Source organism: Colius striatus, chromosome 1, assembly GCF_028858725.1.
Source record: "Colius striatus isolate bColStr4 chromosome 1, bColStr4.1.hap1, whole genome shotgun sequence".
NCBI classification, from domain to species: Eukaryota; Metazoa; Chordata; class Aves; order Coliiformes; family Coliidae; genus Colius; species Colius striatus.
This window is the reverse complement of record NC_084759.1, coordinates 53657980-53676629: the sequence shown is the minus strand read 5'-3', so window position 1 is coordinate 53676629 and position 18650 is coordinate 53657980. Positions and strand designations below refer to the sequence as shown.

The 18650-nt window shown below is 35.7% G+C and overlaps 1 protein-coding gene across 7 annotated transcripts in view; it reads left to right on the top strand.

Annotated features, from left to right (window-relative positions):
* DOCK9 (dedicator of cytokinesis 9) overlaps positions 1-18650 on the top strand; it is a 127253-nt gene that overhangs the window by 46844 nt on the left and 61759 nt on the right. For all 7 annotated transcript variants that reach the window (XM_061996208.1, XM_061996182.1, XM_061996173.1 and 4 more), the window contains exons 6-15: positions 2838-2933; positions 3560-3694; positions 8590-8764; positions 10104-10168; positions 13849-13923; positions 14022-14162; positions 14507-14707; positions 14845-14967; positions 17253-17335; positions 17752-17874. In XM_061996208.1, the coding sequence (XP_061852192.1) occupies positions 2838-2933; positions 3560-3694; positions 8590-8764; positions 10104-10168; positions 13849-13923; positions 14022-14162; positions 14507-14707; positions 14845-14967; positions 17253-17335; positions 17752-17874 (1217 nt within the window). The remainder of the gene's footprint in view (positions 1-2837; positions 2934-3559; positions 3695-8589; positions 8765-10103; positions 10169-13848; positions 13924-14021; positions 14163-14506; positions 14708-14844; positions 14968-17252; positions 17336-17751; positions 17875-18650) is intronic.

Here is an 18650-nt window from a genome sequence, read left to right as displayed (position 1 = left end):
GAAACAGTGCTTTAAACACAAAACCAATTATATGGAGATGTAATTATCTGTTATTAGGAAAAATACTTATGTCTAGAGTTAGTTAAACACTGAGAAACTATAGCTTATATGCTTTACTAGGAAGTGTAAGTGGAGAGAACTTCCTGTTTCCTTCTGCCCAGTTTCATTTTAGACCCAGCAGGAACATCAGATCTCTTTCAGAAGTACAGTCACTGGAGAAGAGGTCTGCCACTCCTTGAGGAACTTAAAATATAAACAGAAGAAAAAAGTGTGCTAGGAAGAAAAAGAACTTAACAGGAATAGGGTGGGGGACCATAAATTCTTTCCTCAAGGGAAGAATTAATGCAAGAGGTTTTTCTTTTAAACATTAGCATCTTTGTATGCCAATAAGCATATATGCACATCTTAGATTATAAATTGTTTTGTCTTATTTTTGTTTCACTTTTGTTTGTGGGGTTTTTTTGTTTGTTTGTATTAAGAAAGCTGATTTAAGGAGAATTTAGTTTAGGAGAATGATGGGAAACAAAAAGCTGCAAATGATTAAAAATTGGAAGTAAACCAGATAAAGATTAGTTTAATCTTGCATTGTTAAAAAGGAGAGGATTACCTTTCCAAAACTAATTTAGACTATCAGGCATCAGATTGATGTGTGTAAACGGAATTTTTAAATCAGCCTGGAGTATGGGATAAAGATAAGGAATTGTTTGTGTTGAAACTGTTGCTGTTGAAGTAAATTTTGGAGCTGAGTTTGTGGGAAAGATATTTTTTTTTTAGAAAAAAAGTGAAGCACAGTGTGCAGCAGTAATAATAAAAGTGAGGAAATTGACTTACCAGTTGGAAACAGGAAGTTGTGTGTTAACAACTGGGTTCTGGGGTCCTTTGTATTAACAGATGGTCAGCTGGAAAGATTCAGTAGCTTTTTGGCTCTTTAGGGAGGAATTCTGCCTGACAGAAAAATATGGTGTAACTAGATAGGTCGAAATGGCAGTCAGTTTTGTTGTTAGAAAACAGCATACAGTTCCACAGATTTGGGAAACAGTGTACCTCAGAGACTTGGAATTTGAAAGAGAGTCTTAATAGAGCTAAATCTTCATTTTTATTAACTCAGGTAATGAAGAAGAAATTTTTGTTGTATCAGGTGATCCTATGTATGATTTGTGAAATTGTTGTTTTGGCAATGACTCATCATCTTACACTTGTAAAAGTGGTTTTAAACCATCCTTTCCTTGATAGTAACTCCCACCAGCAGAGATGGAGAATCATAGTTGGAAACCCAGTGTTTTAAGTTGCTGTCTCTGTATCTTGGTTGTTGTACAAGAAAAATGGTTGTCTAGGCAGTAGAACGGGGGTGGGGACTGATGACTTGAAAATGGGAAACAAGTAGACTGTATTGCTTGAACAGCGAGTCTCACTGGATCATATGAAAACAGTATTTCTGGTCTATGTTTCTGGGGTATTATATCAGATGCTCTGATAGTTGATGTCATCCTTACTGGGCCTAACTTACGTAACTGACTAGAATTTTTGAAGGAACAGATTGATGCATCTTCTGCCTTCTGTTTGCAGTTCTTTCAAGTTTGTATGTGCACATATGCATATGAATATGCAAGATAGACAGACTAGATAAGCTGTAAATAAACTAATTAGTAACTTTCTACAGAATGTTTCTTGATTTAGTTCCAGAAACTAATTCATATTAGTCCAAAATTCCATTTTAATATTCAGCTGATGAACTAATGACTTTGTCCCCCATATATAATCACTTTTTGTGATTAAAACTTGAGGTAACTTTTGTGGGTTTTGTTTTTTTTTTTTAATTCAGCTAGAATACTCAGTAAACTTTGAACATTTGGATAATGAATTATCAGGAATATCTCTCCTCTAGATGGTTCAAAATCTTCCTACATGTCTAATTCATTAATATTTTTGTTGTGTCAAAATGGATTATATCACTGGAAACTGTGATAAAGTCGGCTTTGGTACTGCTCTAAAGGAGTACTTGAACTGATGATTTAATGTTTATTCTGTGGCAATTATACATCTGTCATTTTGATTGGTTTTCATTGTACAGTACTGCTTTTTGGTAGATGTTAACATCCTGTTTTGGTATAGTTCTTAAGTTCCATCAACTGGCAGATGGAAGTGGTATACAGGCAGTAGGTGTAATGCATTTTCTGGATCTGCTATTTGTGAACTTGCCATTTTTGTACTGCCAAGTTTTGTGCTTGTTCTCTTTAGAAAGCTTTGAATCTGATCTTAAAAAAGACAGGTCTAATTCAAGACTTAGTTTTCTGTAAATTCTTAAGTAATGTAATAATAATGTAATAAATAATGAAGTAACATGTATAAAGCAAAATGATTTGAGAAATTCTTGATCGAAATTTTGGGTAAGCATGGGTTTACATTGTTCTTTTTGGTAATAGAAATTAGTAAAAATTTTTGCACTGGAAGATTAGAATGTCTAAAAAAAGCTTACAAAGTAAATATAAGTAAATTATTTGAGTTCTCCCTATTTCCCTTATTTCAGTGGGATTTATCTTGACTAATATTTAACTGACTAGAAGCTGGATCATCTGCTGGCCATAGAAAAAGCCTTAGTGCTCAGATTCCCTGTCAAAAGTTGGATGAGGTCAATATTATTCTTGGTCTATAATAAAGTAATTGGAATCAGAAAGCCATAGAATTTTAGCAGGGTCTCATAGTATATCATTACCATTACATTAAGAGTGTAGCCAGTCCATCTTTTAAAAATAATTTTTGAAATTTTGGAATCATACAACAGTTTCAGACTGTGATGCAAAACTTTACTCCCCCGGTGTCTCTTTCTTCGTCTCCAGGATGCAGCATCTCTTGGGTCTCAGAAAGGTGGAATAACAAAGCAAGGATGGCTGTACAAAGGCAACATGAATAGTGCCATCAGTGTGACAATGAGAGTAAGTTTAAGAGTGTTTTACACGTGCTAAAAATTGAAGACCAATATTAAATATCACTGTGTATTTGAGAAATCAACGGGTAGTTTACTTCTAAAAATATGGTGGGCTGGAAGAGGGAAGCTTATATGTAACTTACAGCTGTGAAATCTTACTTATCTTTTACTCTACTGAAATAATTAAAAAATGCATTAAAAATCCAGTATGTGGATGAAGTCCAGTGTTTTCAATAATTATCTCAACTGGATCCTGTGTATTATTAATAGAAAACAGACTATGAATTTTTATTTGTATTACTTCTTTATTTGGAAACAAACTTAACAGTTAACAGTTGTCTCCATAAATATCCATTTTGTGTAATAATGTAGAGTAAGTTGTAAATACCTCTCAGTGGGTCAAAAAACCTTAAAAATAATGTAGAAAAATCTTGCTACAAGTTTTCGTTAAATTTTTTTTTAATTTAAATTAATGATTTTGAGTTAATTTTCTGAGGATACTGATAAGATTATGTCTAAATAAAAGCTTTTTTCTAGAACCTACTGTGTAAATAGCATTTCTAGATTTTGTAATATGAGGCTGATTAACACTAGTGTTGTAATTCTTTTTCTTTCCTACTTTCTTTTCACTAGTCATTTAAAAGAAGATTTTTCCACTTAATCCAGCTTGGTGATGGATCCTATAATCTCAATTTCTACAAAGATGAAAAAATATCGAAAGAACCTAAAGGATCAATATTTCTGGATTCATGCATGGGAGTGGTTCAGGTAATTATAATTATTCTGCCTGTTCTCCAGTTAATTCTGTATTTGATAGCACATGGCTTTGTGGTGATTTAGCCCTGGCTGGGTGCCAGGTGTCCACTAAATCGTTCTATCACTCCCCCTCCTAAAACTGGACAGGGGGGAGAGAGAGAGAGATGTAACAAAAGGCTCACAAGTCAAGATAAGGACAGGGAGATTGCTCAGCAATTAGCATCACTGGCAAAACAGAGTCAGCTTGGGAAGAAATTATTTGATTTATTAATCAACAATCAAAACAGAGCAGGGAAAACGAGAAATAAAAACTGAATCTTAAAACACCTCCCCCCACCTCTCCCTGCTTCATGAGTCCCTACCTCCTCACCACCAGTGGTGTAGGAGAACAGGAATTGGGTCTTATGGTCGGTTCATGACAGATGGGCTTTGCTGCTGCTTTGTCTCAGAGGGAGGACTCCTCACACTTTCAACTGCTACAGTGGTCCCTCTCATGGGAGACAGTCCTCCATGAACTTCTCCAATGTGAGTCCTTCCCATGGGCTACAGTTCTTCATGAACTGCTCCAGTGTTGTTCCCTCACAGGACCACAAGTCCTGGCAGCAAACCTGCTTCAGCATGGACAACTCTCCACAGGTTTCCAGGTCCTGCCAGGAGCTTACTCCAGTGTGGGCTTCCCACAGGGTCACAGTCTCCTTTGGGCATCCACCTGCTCTGGCAGGGGGTCCTCCATGGGCTGCGAGTGGATCTCTGCTCCACTTTGGGATCTGTGGGCTGCAGCAGCAGGGCCTGCCTCACCATGGGCTGCACCACATGCACCACAGGCTGCAGGGGAATCTCTCTTCCATTGCCTGGGCACCTCCTTCTCCACTGGTCTCGTGTCTGGGGAATTCTCACATTCTCACTCCTTGTTGCTGCTGCCATTTTGCTTCTGCACAGCAACTTCTTCCCCTTCTCCAATATGTTACTCCCAGAGGCGTTACCTCCATTGTGAATTGGCTTGGCCTTGGTCAGTGGTGGGTCCATCTCAGATCCAACTGGCACTGGCCCTATCAGATAGCTGCTTTTAGCAGCTTTGTTTTTAAGGAAGCCACCCCTATAACCTCCCTTGCTTCCAAAATCTGGCCACACAAACCCACTAGAGTCTTTATGAAAATATACCAATAACTTTTCTTTGATAAAATACCTGTTACGCAGAGGAACAATTAGAAGTGCTGCATCTTGCAAAAACACTGAATGACTTAACAGGGCCAGAGAATGAATTTTAAAGACCTTTCTGAAAAAAAAGTCAATTACTAGTTAAGTATTTATTAAAAAAGTTAAAAGAAGTTCAACACGTAAAAAACCCCAACCTTAAATCATGGCAAAATAATGACAGCTTGAAGTTGATTTCAGTTACACTTTGTGCTTACATTAGCTGTAAAATGTTTTGCATAGCTGCTTGTGTGGGATTTTTATTGTGGGAAATGTATTAAATTTGGTCACCCTTTCAGATGCTTTCTTTTGACCTTTATAACATTAGTTTTATGTGCTTTTCTTTATTTAAAAAAGTTAAAGGCTTTGGTAAAATGTTTGTCAGTAGCAAGTGCCAAAGAAAAGATAATTTTTTTGTGTGTGTGATCCTGTTATGTATTTACAGTACAGCATGTAACTGTTTTGTTAGGCATGGCATACCTGGAAAAAACAGCTTGGTTTTAGGGTTTTGTTAACTTGGATAGAATTAGTCAAAGTTTAATAAAAAATACTTAATAAATAATATTTTCTAGTATAAAATTTTTTGAAGATTTATACAGAGAGATACAACAGCTTTACAGAGGATTTTTTTCCCCTAAATATTGTAAAAATGCTTGTGGATCCATATTTAATAGACACTTTGCATGGAAAATTTTATAACTATAATAAATTTAATAATATTTCAAGTTTTATATACAGATTACCACAATATTTTTGCCTTAGGGATGTGATTCTGACCAACTGCACTGAAATGAGTTCTGTTTGTGTTTTTAAAACAAACCAACAAACAAAATGATTCCTAAACATGGTTGTGGTCCTTGTCTTGCACTTAAATGTATCGTTCCTTTTGCTCCTCAGCTTCCTCTGCTTTGATGCTCCTCTCTGATAATATACGTTCTCCATCTGAGCTGTCTCTGTCCCCTTTTTGTTTCCAACTTAAGCAATGGCTTATTTCTTGTTCTCAGCCTGTAGCTCTGGTACAGGCTATTGTAGGCAATATAATATGAATTTACATATCAGAAAACATTGATATTTTCAGAAGTTACAAATGAAAGACAGTCACTACAATGAAGGAAAGTAGTATAGTCCTGCAGCAGGGCAAAACAGCCCCAGGCACCAGTACATGCTGGACAGGCCACCCATTTGGAAAACAGTTGGCAGAAAACGACCTGAGGGTCCTGCTGGACAGCAAGTTGAACATGTGCCAGCAATGTGCCCTTGCTGCAAAGAAAGCTAATGGTGTCCTGGGCTGCATTAGGAGGAGTATTGTCAGCAGGATGAAGGAGAGGGATGGTCCTTCCCCTTGGAGCAACTGAATAGCCCTGGAGAGGCCACACCTGGAGTCCCGTGTCCTGTTCTGGGCTACTCAGTAAAAGAAAGTCATAGACATACTGGAGAGAGTCCAGCAAAGGGGTACAAATATAATGAAGTGATGGAGGATAAACCATCTTTCCTATGAGGAGAGTCTGAGAGCTGGAACTGAAGAGAAGGCTCAAGGGGATCTCAGGAAAGTGCAGAGAGGACAGAGGCAGACTCTGGGAGCAGTGTTTAGTGACAGGACCAGAGGCAATGGGCACAAACTGAAACACAAGAGGTTTCCTCTGAACATCAGGAAACATTTTGTCACTGAGAGAGTGGCTGAGCACTGGCACAGGTTTCCTCCAGGGAGGAGGAGTCTCCATCCTTGGAGATACTTAAAAGCTTTCTGGATGTGGTCCTGCACCAACTGGATCTAGATGATTGTCTTTGAACAGGAAGGTTGGACTAGATGGAACTGCATGTAGGAATTTGAGACTAATGGATCAATATCAGGTGCAAAACCAAAATCAGTCAATGCTCACTTTTGTGAAGCCAAGAAGTTGTTCAGTGGCTAGAATAAAGGAGTTTAGAAGTAGCTATTTTCTTAAATTGAATTGTTGGTGAGGAGCAAGTAAATGAGATGTTGAAGAGTAATATACTTAATAGACCGATTCTAGATACGTGAATTTGTTTTATGTTATATATTGTATCCTCTCTGGCTGATCTTGTTTTGTTCGTTGTTTTACTGTTACTTATTATTGGCGTTACATTAACATCTAGAAACTGATGTGGGAAAAAAGTGGTTTCCAGACAGTAGAAATTGCATTTCCATTTAATGGAAGAGGAAAACAAAAATTATAAGGACATCATCCATGGTAGTTTACAGTAGTCTGACTTGGAATTCAAAGAAACGGTTGTTCTTAGGTAGACACGCTTATAGGCTTTTAGTTCGTAGAACCATACTACTTGATTCACATTAAGACCTTTTTGGTGAAGGAGGGATTAGTTTATATTGCATTTGTATAACATTTCTGATTTCTGTTTTGAGTTTATTTAGCACATATGCTTATTTTTGAAATGCAGTACACAGAGAAAAATGCCGACTTCACCTGCAGACATTAAAGACAACGGAGAATAGAGCAGAATATGGTCCTTCATCAGTACTTGTATAAGGGGAATGCTGAATATGTGCAACGTGGGGAGGAAAGACTAGGGGGTTTGTGTCGAGGGGGTTTGTTTTGACTCTTTTTTTCCCCTAAACCTTAAACATATTAAATGAAAAGACAGGAATTCCCAAAGTGTTGTTTAGAGATGAGGGTTTGTTGTTCTGTTGTTGTTCACAAATATATTGACACTTTTGCATCAGAGAGAAATTAAGTCACATAATATCTGCAGTAAATATATTCACACATACAGTCATATATATAGTTGCTCTAATTCACCAGTTTGTGAAAACTGGTAAGTGTTGTGTGTACCACCTGTGTCAAGGTTTTATAGTGTGAAAATTAAAGATTACTGTTATTAAGATTTTTCATTTCCTTCAGTACTGATTTTAATTGGTAACACTGGACTGTGTGCTTTTGTATCTTTCTTAGCTGAAACTGGTCTTTTGTGGAAAGCTGACAGTTCTGCCAATAAATGCTTAGTCTGATAATTGAAAAATAGTGACAAAACGAAAATGTAATTTGGCATTTAGTGTAATTTAAAACAAACAAACAAATCCCCTAACCATTAAATCTGTCTTCTTGTTTATTTTAATGTTTATCTAATTAATTATTAATTTTTAAAATTAAATTGATGATCATGCTAAATTGTCATTTGAGACTTGTGACATGTTCCCAAGAATATGAGCTAGACTAGGTAGCATTTGAAGACTATAATAATGTTTGAAGGAACAAAGGAGGAATTGATTCCCAACTTTATCTATATTTAAGACTAGCAAGATCAGGTCATTCAAGGCTGAGGTTGGTTATGATTTAACCTCCAGTATAAAATCCTGACATGCAAATGCTTCTGACTCAAATGTTAGTAGTGTTTCATGCTTTTCTGTCAGTAGGTCTTAGCTTTACTTCTAGATGATCTGAGTATATGAAGACTTGATAGTTAGAAATTGGACTTGTTGTTTTTAAAAAAATGATTACAAGCAGAATGATGAGGGGAAACTGAAACATGGAGTTACCTTTCATACTTCCACTTGTTGCAGCAGTACAAATAACTTCAAAAGGTCAAATGTCAGAGGGGAAAAAGTATGATTGTAATACACATGTTAAAAAATGTCAAAACTGTTTTTAAAAGATTTGAAATACATATAACTTCCTCTTATTGCAAGTAGACAGTATGTAATGATATTATAAAGAACTTTTCTTTTCTTACAGAACAATAAAGTCAGACGTTTTGCATTTGAGCTCAAGATGCAAGACAAGAGTAGTTACCTTTTAGCTGCAGATAGTGAACTTGAAATGGAAGAATGGATAAACACTCTGAACAAAATCCTTCAACTTAATTTTGAGGCTGCAATGCAAGAAAAAAGAAATGGAGAGTCTCACGAAGGTAAGCAGGGTTTCTAGCAATGCTAGACACAGTTACGTGACAGTGTCAGACTACATGCATTTGAAAATAAAAGCTTCACAGTGGCTACATATTGGGGTTTTTTCTGGTCAGAAAAATTATAGGACTTTTCTCTGTTGTTTGAACTGATGAGAGTTTTGACCTTTTGGTCTTAAAATAGAACTCTTCGATATTGATTCCAATCGAATTAAGTCCAGAAGAGAATGAGACTGATCATAAGTCTACAAAAATAGAAGGAAAATCCACAATGAAAAATCAGGACCAAGGCAGTTTAAGAAAAAGAGAAAACCTAGAAGAGATTTGTTCTGAAGTGTGTAAAATGCTGCTGAAAACTGAATAGATAATGCGGTAGAAGATAAGAAGTAGTGGTTGCCGTGAGTGACTTAAATTTAGATGTTATTCCCTTGACCACAGATATTTCCCTAAAGTACTGAAGTTAATTACTTAGGTGTAGAATCTTTTCTGTTACAGAACTTTAAGAATAGATAAGGCAGATATCTGTAAGGAACGTGATGGAGGTATAGGTGATAGTTTAGTGACAAAAGGATAGCCTGTATGTCTCCTCCTGTATTTTTATTCTTTATAGTGGATGAGAAGGGCAAAGAGTATGGGGATACGTGTATGCATAACCAGAAGAATGTGGAAGAGGTTGTAGAAGATGGCTCTGCTTAAAAATAGCACAAGAGACTGAAAGGGATCATTAGGCTTTAAAATGAGATATCACAGTCTTCCAACCCTACCATTCTATGATTCTATAGTTCTATGATTGCAGGAACTTAACATAGTGATGGCAACAGAAATGTATCAAAAGAAAAAAAGAGAAGCCTGTAGCTCCATAAAAGACATTTTAGTCATTGCTCCACAGTTGACCTTAGAAGATGCTTATAGCTAACTGAATGGTTGCTTTGAAAATCCAGTAACTGTTGGAGAGTAGAGCTGGGAACCTAATGAACAGAGTGAACTTGTTTTGAAATCAAGTTACAATGCAGAGTGGAAAGTGTAATGTAAATTTGTGCATTGAATATCATCTTTCCTATAATATTAAAGCTGTTTTCTAGGTAAGAATAGCAATAACTGTGACTTTATCAGTTTATATAACTGGTCACATCCTCCAAGACGTCACCACATCAAAATTAAATCGCGGCATCATCTACAACCTATTTACGTTATCAGTTGTCATTTTTGAAGGGATAGATGTTTAAAAGAGATCAGAAATTGTTTTGCCATGGAGTTTTATGAGTAGCCTGGGGCTTTTTGATTTTTTTGTTTGTTTGGGGGTTTTAACTTTTTTTTTTTTTTTAATTTGGGTTTATAATTTCAGATGATGAACAAAGCAAACTGGAAAGCTCCTCAAGTAGTTTTGACTACTATCCTGAAATTACCAAGGTAATACATACTGTAAATGCCAACTTGGGATATAAACTACTAAACATAAGTTAGCCTTATGAAATTGCAGTAAAGGTAAGATATTGGCTTCTAGTGTCTGGTCAGTTTATAGTGCTTTGAAAGATTGGAAGCTCTTTCATGAGTACATGTAGTTATTGAGCAGCTTCACTTTCTGCTTTTGTGAGGAAACTAGCTACTGTCTTGGAGTTATTTATATAAATGTTAACATGCTCTTAAAAAGCAGCAAATATTAGTATTTTATTAGTTGATTTCATTTTCCATATTATATAATTTTGTATATATAGAATTGTTTTATTGCATGAAGGTAAGTGCTAAAGTATTTCTACAAAAATGTAGTTACACTAAAGTGAAGTTTTATTTTTATCATTAGAAGTGATGATGTGAATGTATTATGATGTTTGTGTTTGCAATGAGCTGGCAGTTTCATGGATATGTATCACCATAGTCCTTGCTTTGCAGTGTTGTTCTGGCTTTTTAATGTTATTCTTACAGAGGTATGGGAGAAATGGAAATAAGAATAAAATAAAATAGAAAATAATGGTAACTCTTCCTCAGCCCACTTGCAGACTATATTTCAATCAAATCAATGACTTGTGAGTTGCAATAAGTTTTGTGAGTTTTCTGAGGGAGAAATTTTTGTTACATTGCCTAAGGACTGCAGCTGGTGACCTTTTGCTGTTGAAGTTGAAGAATGCAAACTCCTTCCTGTGACTTCCTTACACTTTCTTATGTGTGGCACAGCCTGCAATCTTGAAACTTTCCTACTTGACAATGGTCTGGAATATTTTCCCCTGCTTTTCTGAGCATCTATTTGACCTAGTAACCACTTCTGAAGGGAGTGCAGCTTATGAACTCAGAGCAAGCAGTAGAACAAATTCTATCCAGTGAGAATACATCAACTTGCATTTAGCACCCTACTTGATTGACTGACTTTATTTTGTTATTGCTTTAAAATCAACTTAGCACAGGTAGATAAAAAGGTATAGAGTGATAATCTAACTCCAGCTATAACTATATTTGGAAATCAATTGGGATTGTTCTGCATACAATCACATTTTTCTTGGAAGAGCTGTAATCGTCAAACAACATACTTGAACGTTTAGTTCAGAAACAAATATAAAATGAGCTACTCTTATTGTATGAAAGATTCTTCTTCCTTTATAGTTAGTTATTGGAGTCCTTAGGTTCCATATGACTTCCAGAGGGGACTTTTATTCAGGGCTGCAGTACTTGCATATATAATTTTAGTAGTACAAATTCTTCTTCCTCTTTCCATAACCTTCTGATGGGAAGCAAATACCTCTTTAAGCCAGATATTTTTCTATTGTGTTATTTATTTTTGTCTCTTTTAGCACTGGCTCTTTTTATTTCGTGTTTATAACTCATTTAAATTCCCGTTTCCTTCAAAATAAGTTTTTTGGTTTTCCTATTCTGGTTTGTCTTTACCAAACACTACCAAATGTATTTTCAAGGCTTTTTTTTCCCTGAGAAGTAGAATGGGAAAAATTTGCTGGTTTGCACTAGTACCCTGTTTGTGCCTTGGCTCGATTACTTTATATAAAGCTGTTTGTTTTGAGGATTTTTTTTTTGTCTTATTCTTTCTTGCGTTGTCTTTTCAGCTGTTTTTCGGGTTTGTTTTTTTTTTTTTCCCCAGTGGGGAACTTACAAGGCATTGGGCCTCCTTTTAGAAGAGTTTATATTTGCTCTGTTATTTTTGTTGGTTCTAGGAGGAGATTTGCACAATAGCTGACCTCATATCCTTATGAGGAAAGAGAAAAGAGAAATTCCTTCAGGAGTGATTGTAGAGCACCTGACAATAGGGGAAAAAAAAAGTCTTCGTAGAAAAGGTTTAACCCTTATGAGTGCATTCCTAAGCCTTTGTTTTTTCTATCAACAGCTGTTAGTTTATAACACAAATCAAATAAGATGGTGTTGTGCACTTCAGTAGTTGGGTTTTTATGATTTTGTTTTTAATCTATAGAGAAAACAAATTAGACCTCTGTCTTTAACAATGTGACTGTCATGATCAGTATGCCCAGTGTACTTTATGGCTCTCAGTATTCATTGAGGTAGGAAAACATTGTTCCTGCTTTACAAATGAGGCAATGGAGTTAGAGTCACTGCCATGCTGTAGACAGGGTCGATGACCACATACGTTTTCAGTTTGTGGCATCTGACCAACTGCCTCTGATCTGTCAGTCCAAAATCCATGTTTCTGTCTTGTTTTTAGTGCACATCAAGAATCTAAAACTATTCAAGATGCTTTATCTGAAACAGTTTCGGTCTTGCCTCTATGACTAGATCATCTTCCTCTTCAGTTCTTGCCAGTGACTGTTTCCTTTCCAAAATGAATGTGCAACCTTCTTGCCATCTTTGAACTTTTTCACAGTTTAGTCTTGTATTTTTCAATCGTAGCATCTGTTGAACAAGCAAAGTCTGCCAGTACTCTACTGATACTGAGTGTCTGGGTTGTGTCTTTCACAGAAACTCTTATCATTTCTCTTGTGTGTATTAAGGCTAATAAAGTACAATAAATATAGTCCATTAGCTCAAAATCACACCTCAAAAGTTCCTCTTTTGTAGTGCATCCTTTAAGTCAATTTTGGTTTTTATCATCAACCTGAAAGAGGATTTTGAGATCTTTTTTGTTTGGCTTGATTTGTTGTGGTGGTTTTTTTTTTTTTTGAGAAAAAAGGAGTAGGAGTTTCTTCAGCTTCCAGCAAAGCACATGTAGACAATAGATCACTTACAGCTGATGGTCAGTGATGAGCATGGGTTGGTAACTTCTTTTAACCTGTACAGGCTGATCCAAAACGAGACACTCATCTGTAATGTAATACTTCATATCCCTGTTTAGCCAACTGCTACTTTGTGAAGGCAACTCTCCCACATGGGTAAATTTGGTGTGTGCATATGTCCGTTTGTTGTGTAGTATACCATCACTTTTCACATTCTATTTTATTCCACTTTACTTTTGTTTTACTGTTAATAGGTGAGTATCCACAAATCCCAGGCAGAATAAGTGTACAGTGTATTCTGCAAACTTCTAAGTGTAAGGGTTTTATATCTTGGAATTGTTTGGGGATTTTTACATCTACCCACAGGAAAACCACTTCTTTGGCAGTGATACTCAAGAAAAGGAAAAAAAAAACCCTAAAATAAACCAAGAAAAAGAAAAAAAAAAGAAAGAAAAGAATGAAAGAAACAGAGCTATGATGATGTTTCTTAATTTAGGTAACCTGTTGTTTCCTGAACAATCTTACAGTCTCAGGATAGCTCTAACCAACTTTCATATTTTAACCAAAGTTCATGCTTTAAAAATAAAGTAGTGCTATGAAAGATGTTGTTTAAGGAGACAAAGTGCGTATGAATTACAGTGGAGGATACTTCCAAAGAGCTTGGAAGGTTACATGCTGCTAATGTAAGTTTTTGCATTTCTAGGCCCGGAAAAGCCTTTAGAGAAGAGTCTTCTCTCACTTTTTGTTCAGACATGATGGAACAATTCAAGCTAAGTTTAAAACAGCTCCAAGTACCATTAGGGAGAGAGTGCATGAAGTAAAAACATGTAAAGCTTTGAGCACCTCATAAAAAGGAATGAAACTGGAAACCACTTTGATTTAATAGTGTAATGCCAAACCTTTTTTTCTTGTTTTGAACAGAGTACCAGAGAAGCAGAAATGAAGTTGAAAAGTGAAAGCAGAGTTAAACTTTTTGCCTTGGATCCAGATGCACAGGTTAGGTTTTTTACAAGGAAGCATGTTATTTTCCTTTATTTTGATCCTTTTGAGATGAAAAGTAACTTATCTCAATTTCTCTTTTTTCTTTTTTAAAGAAACTTGATTTTTCTGGTATTGAACCAGAAGTGAAGCCATTTGAAGAGAAATTTGGAAAAAAAATTCTTGTCAAATGTAATGATTTATCTTTTAATTTGCAAAGCTGCGTTGCAGAAAATGAAGAAGGACCAACAACAAATGTAATTAATTAATCTAATTATTTTCTGTTAATATGGTAATGAATGTCTTCACATTTTGTCAGCACTATTCTTAATCACTAGAATTCCTTGCTGTGGTTGAGGAACTTATATTGTTGTGTTTTTCTACTCATTTAAATAAAAATGAAAGCCTAGATCCCATGAAAAGTAACTTTACTACCAATCTTTTTGTTGTGTTGTGGTCAATGGAGTATTCCTTTTACTGTCTTTTGCCAATTGTCAGTAATATCTAGAGGAATGTCTGTGTCTATGTGTTTATAAAAATTCATACACGCTTTCAGGTACCAACAATGTCACTTGATTTGTATTTTTTTTAAAATGTCTAGGTAGAACCTTTCTTTGTCACATTATCGCTGTTTGATATTAAAAACAACCGGAAGATTTCAGCAGACTTCCATGTTGATTTGAACCACCCTTCAGTAAGGCACATGATACCAAATGCATCTCAACAGATGATGAATGGCAGCGGTGATAGCTTACACAGAGTTCAAGACATTCATGAAACTGTGTTACAATATCCAAAGCAGGTATGAACTAGTAACTTAAAGAACTGATAAAGTTTGGGAAAACTAGAGCATTTTCCTACATGCTTTGGATGGCTTTCTATTATGTGATGTAAATGTGTGTACATTTTCCTTTTATATTTGTTTCTTTTTATTTCTAGGGAATATTCTCAGTCACATGTCCTCATACTGACATTTTCCTTGTGGCTAGGATAGAAAAAGTATTACAGGGAAGCATTACGCATTGTGCTGAACCATATATGAAAAGTTCAGATTCTTTAAAGGTATGTAATCTTCTGGGGCATGGAGAAAATGCTGAGGCAAGGCAGGATGATTTCAAATTAATAAATATCAGTCAAAAGCTTAGCTCTTTTATAGTAATTTCAGATAACTTGATGATTCGATTTAGTAAGTTGTAGTTATTACTAATAACTATTATTAATTGTCATGTTATAGGTGAAGTGTAGCATTATTGGGAAACATTAAGCTTTTTTTAATTGTGATGTAATCTTTAATTTTTATAATGGCTTTAAATACAGTGATTTCACAAAAGGCTATTAAGACTTCAGTATGAAAGTTGAATTGAAAATTGTTGGAGAAGGAAATACTATATACAGGTCTGAAATTAACTCTATGTGTCTCATAGTTAATGCATCTCATACTACTGCATTGTTGACCTTTCCTTTGTCTCGCTTTTTGGTGACCACAGTTTACTGTAATTTTATCTGCAGTCTTACTGGTTTTTTTCCTTCATAAACATGGAGCTCATTAAGCCTCTGATTTTATGTAAAAAATTTGAAACCTCTTCATTTTGCAAAGGTTTAGAATGACTTAATATTTGTATCATTTCTGAAACATACCAAGAAGAAGCTTTGTCACTTCCTGCTTCTTGTTTGTTGCTGAAGAAACGGAGTTTTAATTTTGTTGATTTACAGTTGTGCTTGTTAGACTAGGATACTAGGAGAAACAGATTTTTGTAAGCAATGCCAGCTACTGTTGACCTTCTTGTTTTCAGTTAGTGAAATGAAAGAAGGAAGAATTAGCTTTCAGTCTGTAGAGAAACAGTGTTCTTTCCCACTGATTTAATGCTGGCTAAGCTACACATAAAAAAAACTGTATTTTTCCCTTGTTCTTAATATAGATCAGACTACTGATTTGCTTTTCCAGGAATACTTGAGATTTCTTTTTTTTTTCCAGCTATCACTGGAAAACAGCAGCTTTGTATTTTAGGAGTCTGGTTTTGAAATGTATGCTGACTGTTAGTGAGTCAAAACAAACTTGAACCGATTAACTGTTTTTGATGGTCTTGGGCCTGAGCCACATGGGAAGGTTAACTAAGCCCAAGTGTTCCCAAACTTGATTCTGAGTGCTAGACTTGTGTTGTCCTGTACTGCAGAAGTAGCCAACAGGTACATTCATGGCTATATTAACTTATGTTGTGCATTTCTGGTATTCATTGGCTTATAATTTTATACAATTGAACATTTAGTTAGAATTTTTTTCTAGTTTTGTTGTCTGGAATTGATTTGAAACAAACCATAACAGTACCAACTGTACAGGCCTTCTGTGTGTGTCAGTACTATGAGCAAGTTCAGAATTACCGCTCTGGACAATGGAGGCAGCAAATTCTATAGCCACGAGATCACTTTTTCTCCCCTTAAACATTGAATACAGTGACAAAATGATTACTTAGTAAGATTCTATACTTCTGAGTGCAGTTTCGGACAATAAACTAATAGAAACAACTCTTTATAATGTCAGCAGCAGAGATCAGGGATGATATTCTGGAAGATTTACTCTGTGGTTTTATTTCCCTCTGGCAAATAATTTTGCTGTGTGTAGACACATAGAAGATGCTGGTTTCTGGAAAAGAGAAGCCCACTGCTCTGTCAGGAGTTTCTGCTTCAGCTCCAGTGGTTCAGCTCTGTATTGAATGTGATGAACTAGTGGTTTTCCAGCTCTGTTACACTTGGTTCTATGTAATAGAATTGTTTGTTCACCTAAAAGTTAACAAACACCAAAGTATAAAGTTTTAATGGAAGCAATATTGCAATGTGCATACATAGGATTGTCCAAGTGATCTTCATACAACTCCTCCACATATTCTGGGTGTAGTTGTAATTGAAGTATTGCAGAGTATTTTACTATTTAAGCTGTAGGAACGTGTTCTGGTACACAGAGTGGATGGTGAAATGAGGAGCAAAGAGCGGGCAGGGAACGTTTTTGCCTGGTGTTGCAATTTTGTCTTAAAAGTTGAATTTTACTCTATCTTTTGTATGAATTTTGTGTATAATAATGGTTTTTTTGCTTAATTAAATATGTATCATCAGGTATGTAGGTGAGTCTGTGTTTTGACCCATGAACTGCTGTGAAATCAGCAGGCCCTGCATAACTTGAAATGAATTATTAAGAGGTATTTTCATTTATCTTTCACTCATATACTTAGGATTAATGTAAAGAAGACTTTCCAATTCATATCAGCGTCAATATGTGGATTTTTTTTCTTATGTACTAATGGTACAAAAAAATGTAGCTTTTAAAACATGAATGTTTCTTATGTTCTTTGCAGGCTGCACAAAAAGTTTTGAAGAATGCTAAACAGGCATGCCAGAGATTAGGTCAATATAGAATGCCTTTTGCCTGGGCAGCTAGGTAAGGAAAGATCTTGTCAATATGTACTTTTTCCTAACATTTCCTCAACATTATTTTCTGCATCTTACTTCTTATAAAACTGAATGTACTATTTAAATTATTTCTTGTTTTAATTTCAATTAAACAAAGTTTTATGACATACACTTTGGCTCTTTTCTAGGAAAAACATTCATTATGTTTAAATAATCAAAACATTGAGCATTGTCAATATGTTTTTTATTTTACTAAGGATTAAATGTTTCACCTGATTTATTAGACAGAGCTATTTATATGTTAAAACTCAGCTACAATGATAAGAATATTAAATGTTTAATATGAAGGATGGTGCACTATGTTGTAATTATAGTACAGAAATTTTCTGAAGTGAATTTCAGTGCTTTCATAAACACAGCTGAAAGCAAGATTTTGACTTTCAGGAACCTGTTTAAAGATGCCTCAGGAACCCTGGACAAAAATGCAAGATTTTCTCCTCTCTTCAGACAAGACAGTAATAAACTTTCAAATGAAGACATGCTGAAATTGTTAGCAGATTTCAGGAAGTAAGTCTGATTTTCCCACTTGAAGAAACCAAACCAAACCAAACACACCCTAACACCACTCCCCTGAGCCCCAGTGTTTTTTGTTATGATCTTGAACTAGAGCACCTAATCTTTTGATGTATATTGATGTATTTATAGGTTTTTCACTTCAATATAATTAAGGCCTTTCACACAAGCTGCAGGTCTTTGCCTTGCAGTGCTTGGGGACTACAAGCAGGACTGAAGTATTATGCTATGCTTTAACATACCTTAAGCGTTGTATCCTGAAGCAGCTCTATGTTAGGAGTTAGTTATGCATGCACAATACACTTTTCAGGTTCTCAAAGACAAACAAGCATGAGCACAGAATAGTAGAATGGTAGGGGTTGGAAGGGACCTTTAGAAATCATCTAGTCCAACCCCCCTGCGGAAACAGGTCCACCTAGATCAGGTCGCATGGGAACATGTCCAGGTGGGTCTTGAAGACCTCCAAGGAAGGTGACTCCACAACCCCTCTGGGCAGCCTGTGCCAGGGCTCCCTCACCTGAACAGTGAAATAGTTTTTTCTTCTGTTTAAGTGGAACTTTTTGTGTTCCAGCTTCATCCCATTACCCCTTGTCCTGCATAAATCATATGTTCACTGACTTTGGACAGAGAATGCTACCTCTCAGGAAAAGGAATTCAAGCCAGCATGTAGTCCATCTTCCTTGGGAGTGCATGTGGCTTAGGGTGCATCAATAATGGAAAATTGATCATCTTCTTTTACCAAGTATTCCTAAAGACTGCATCAGTTTGTG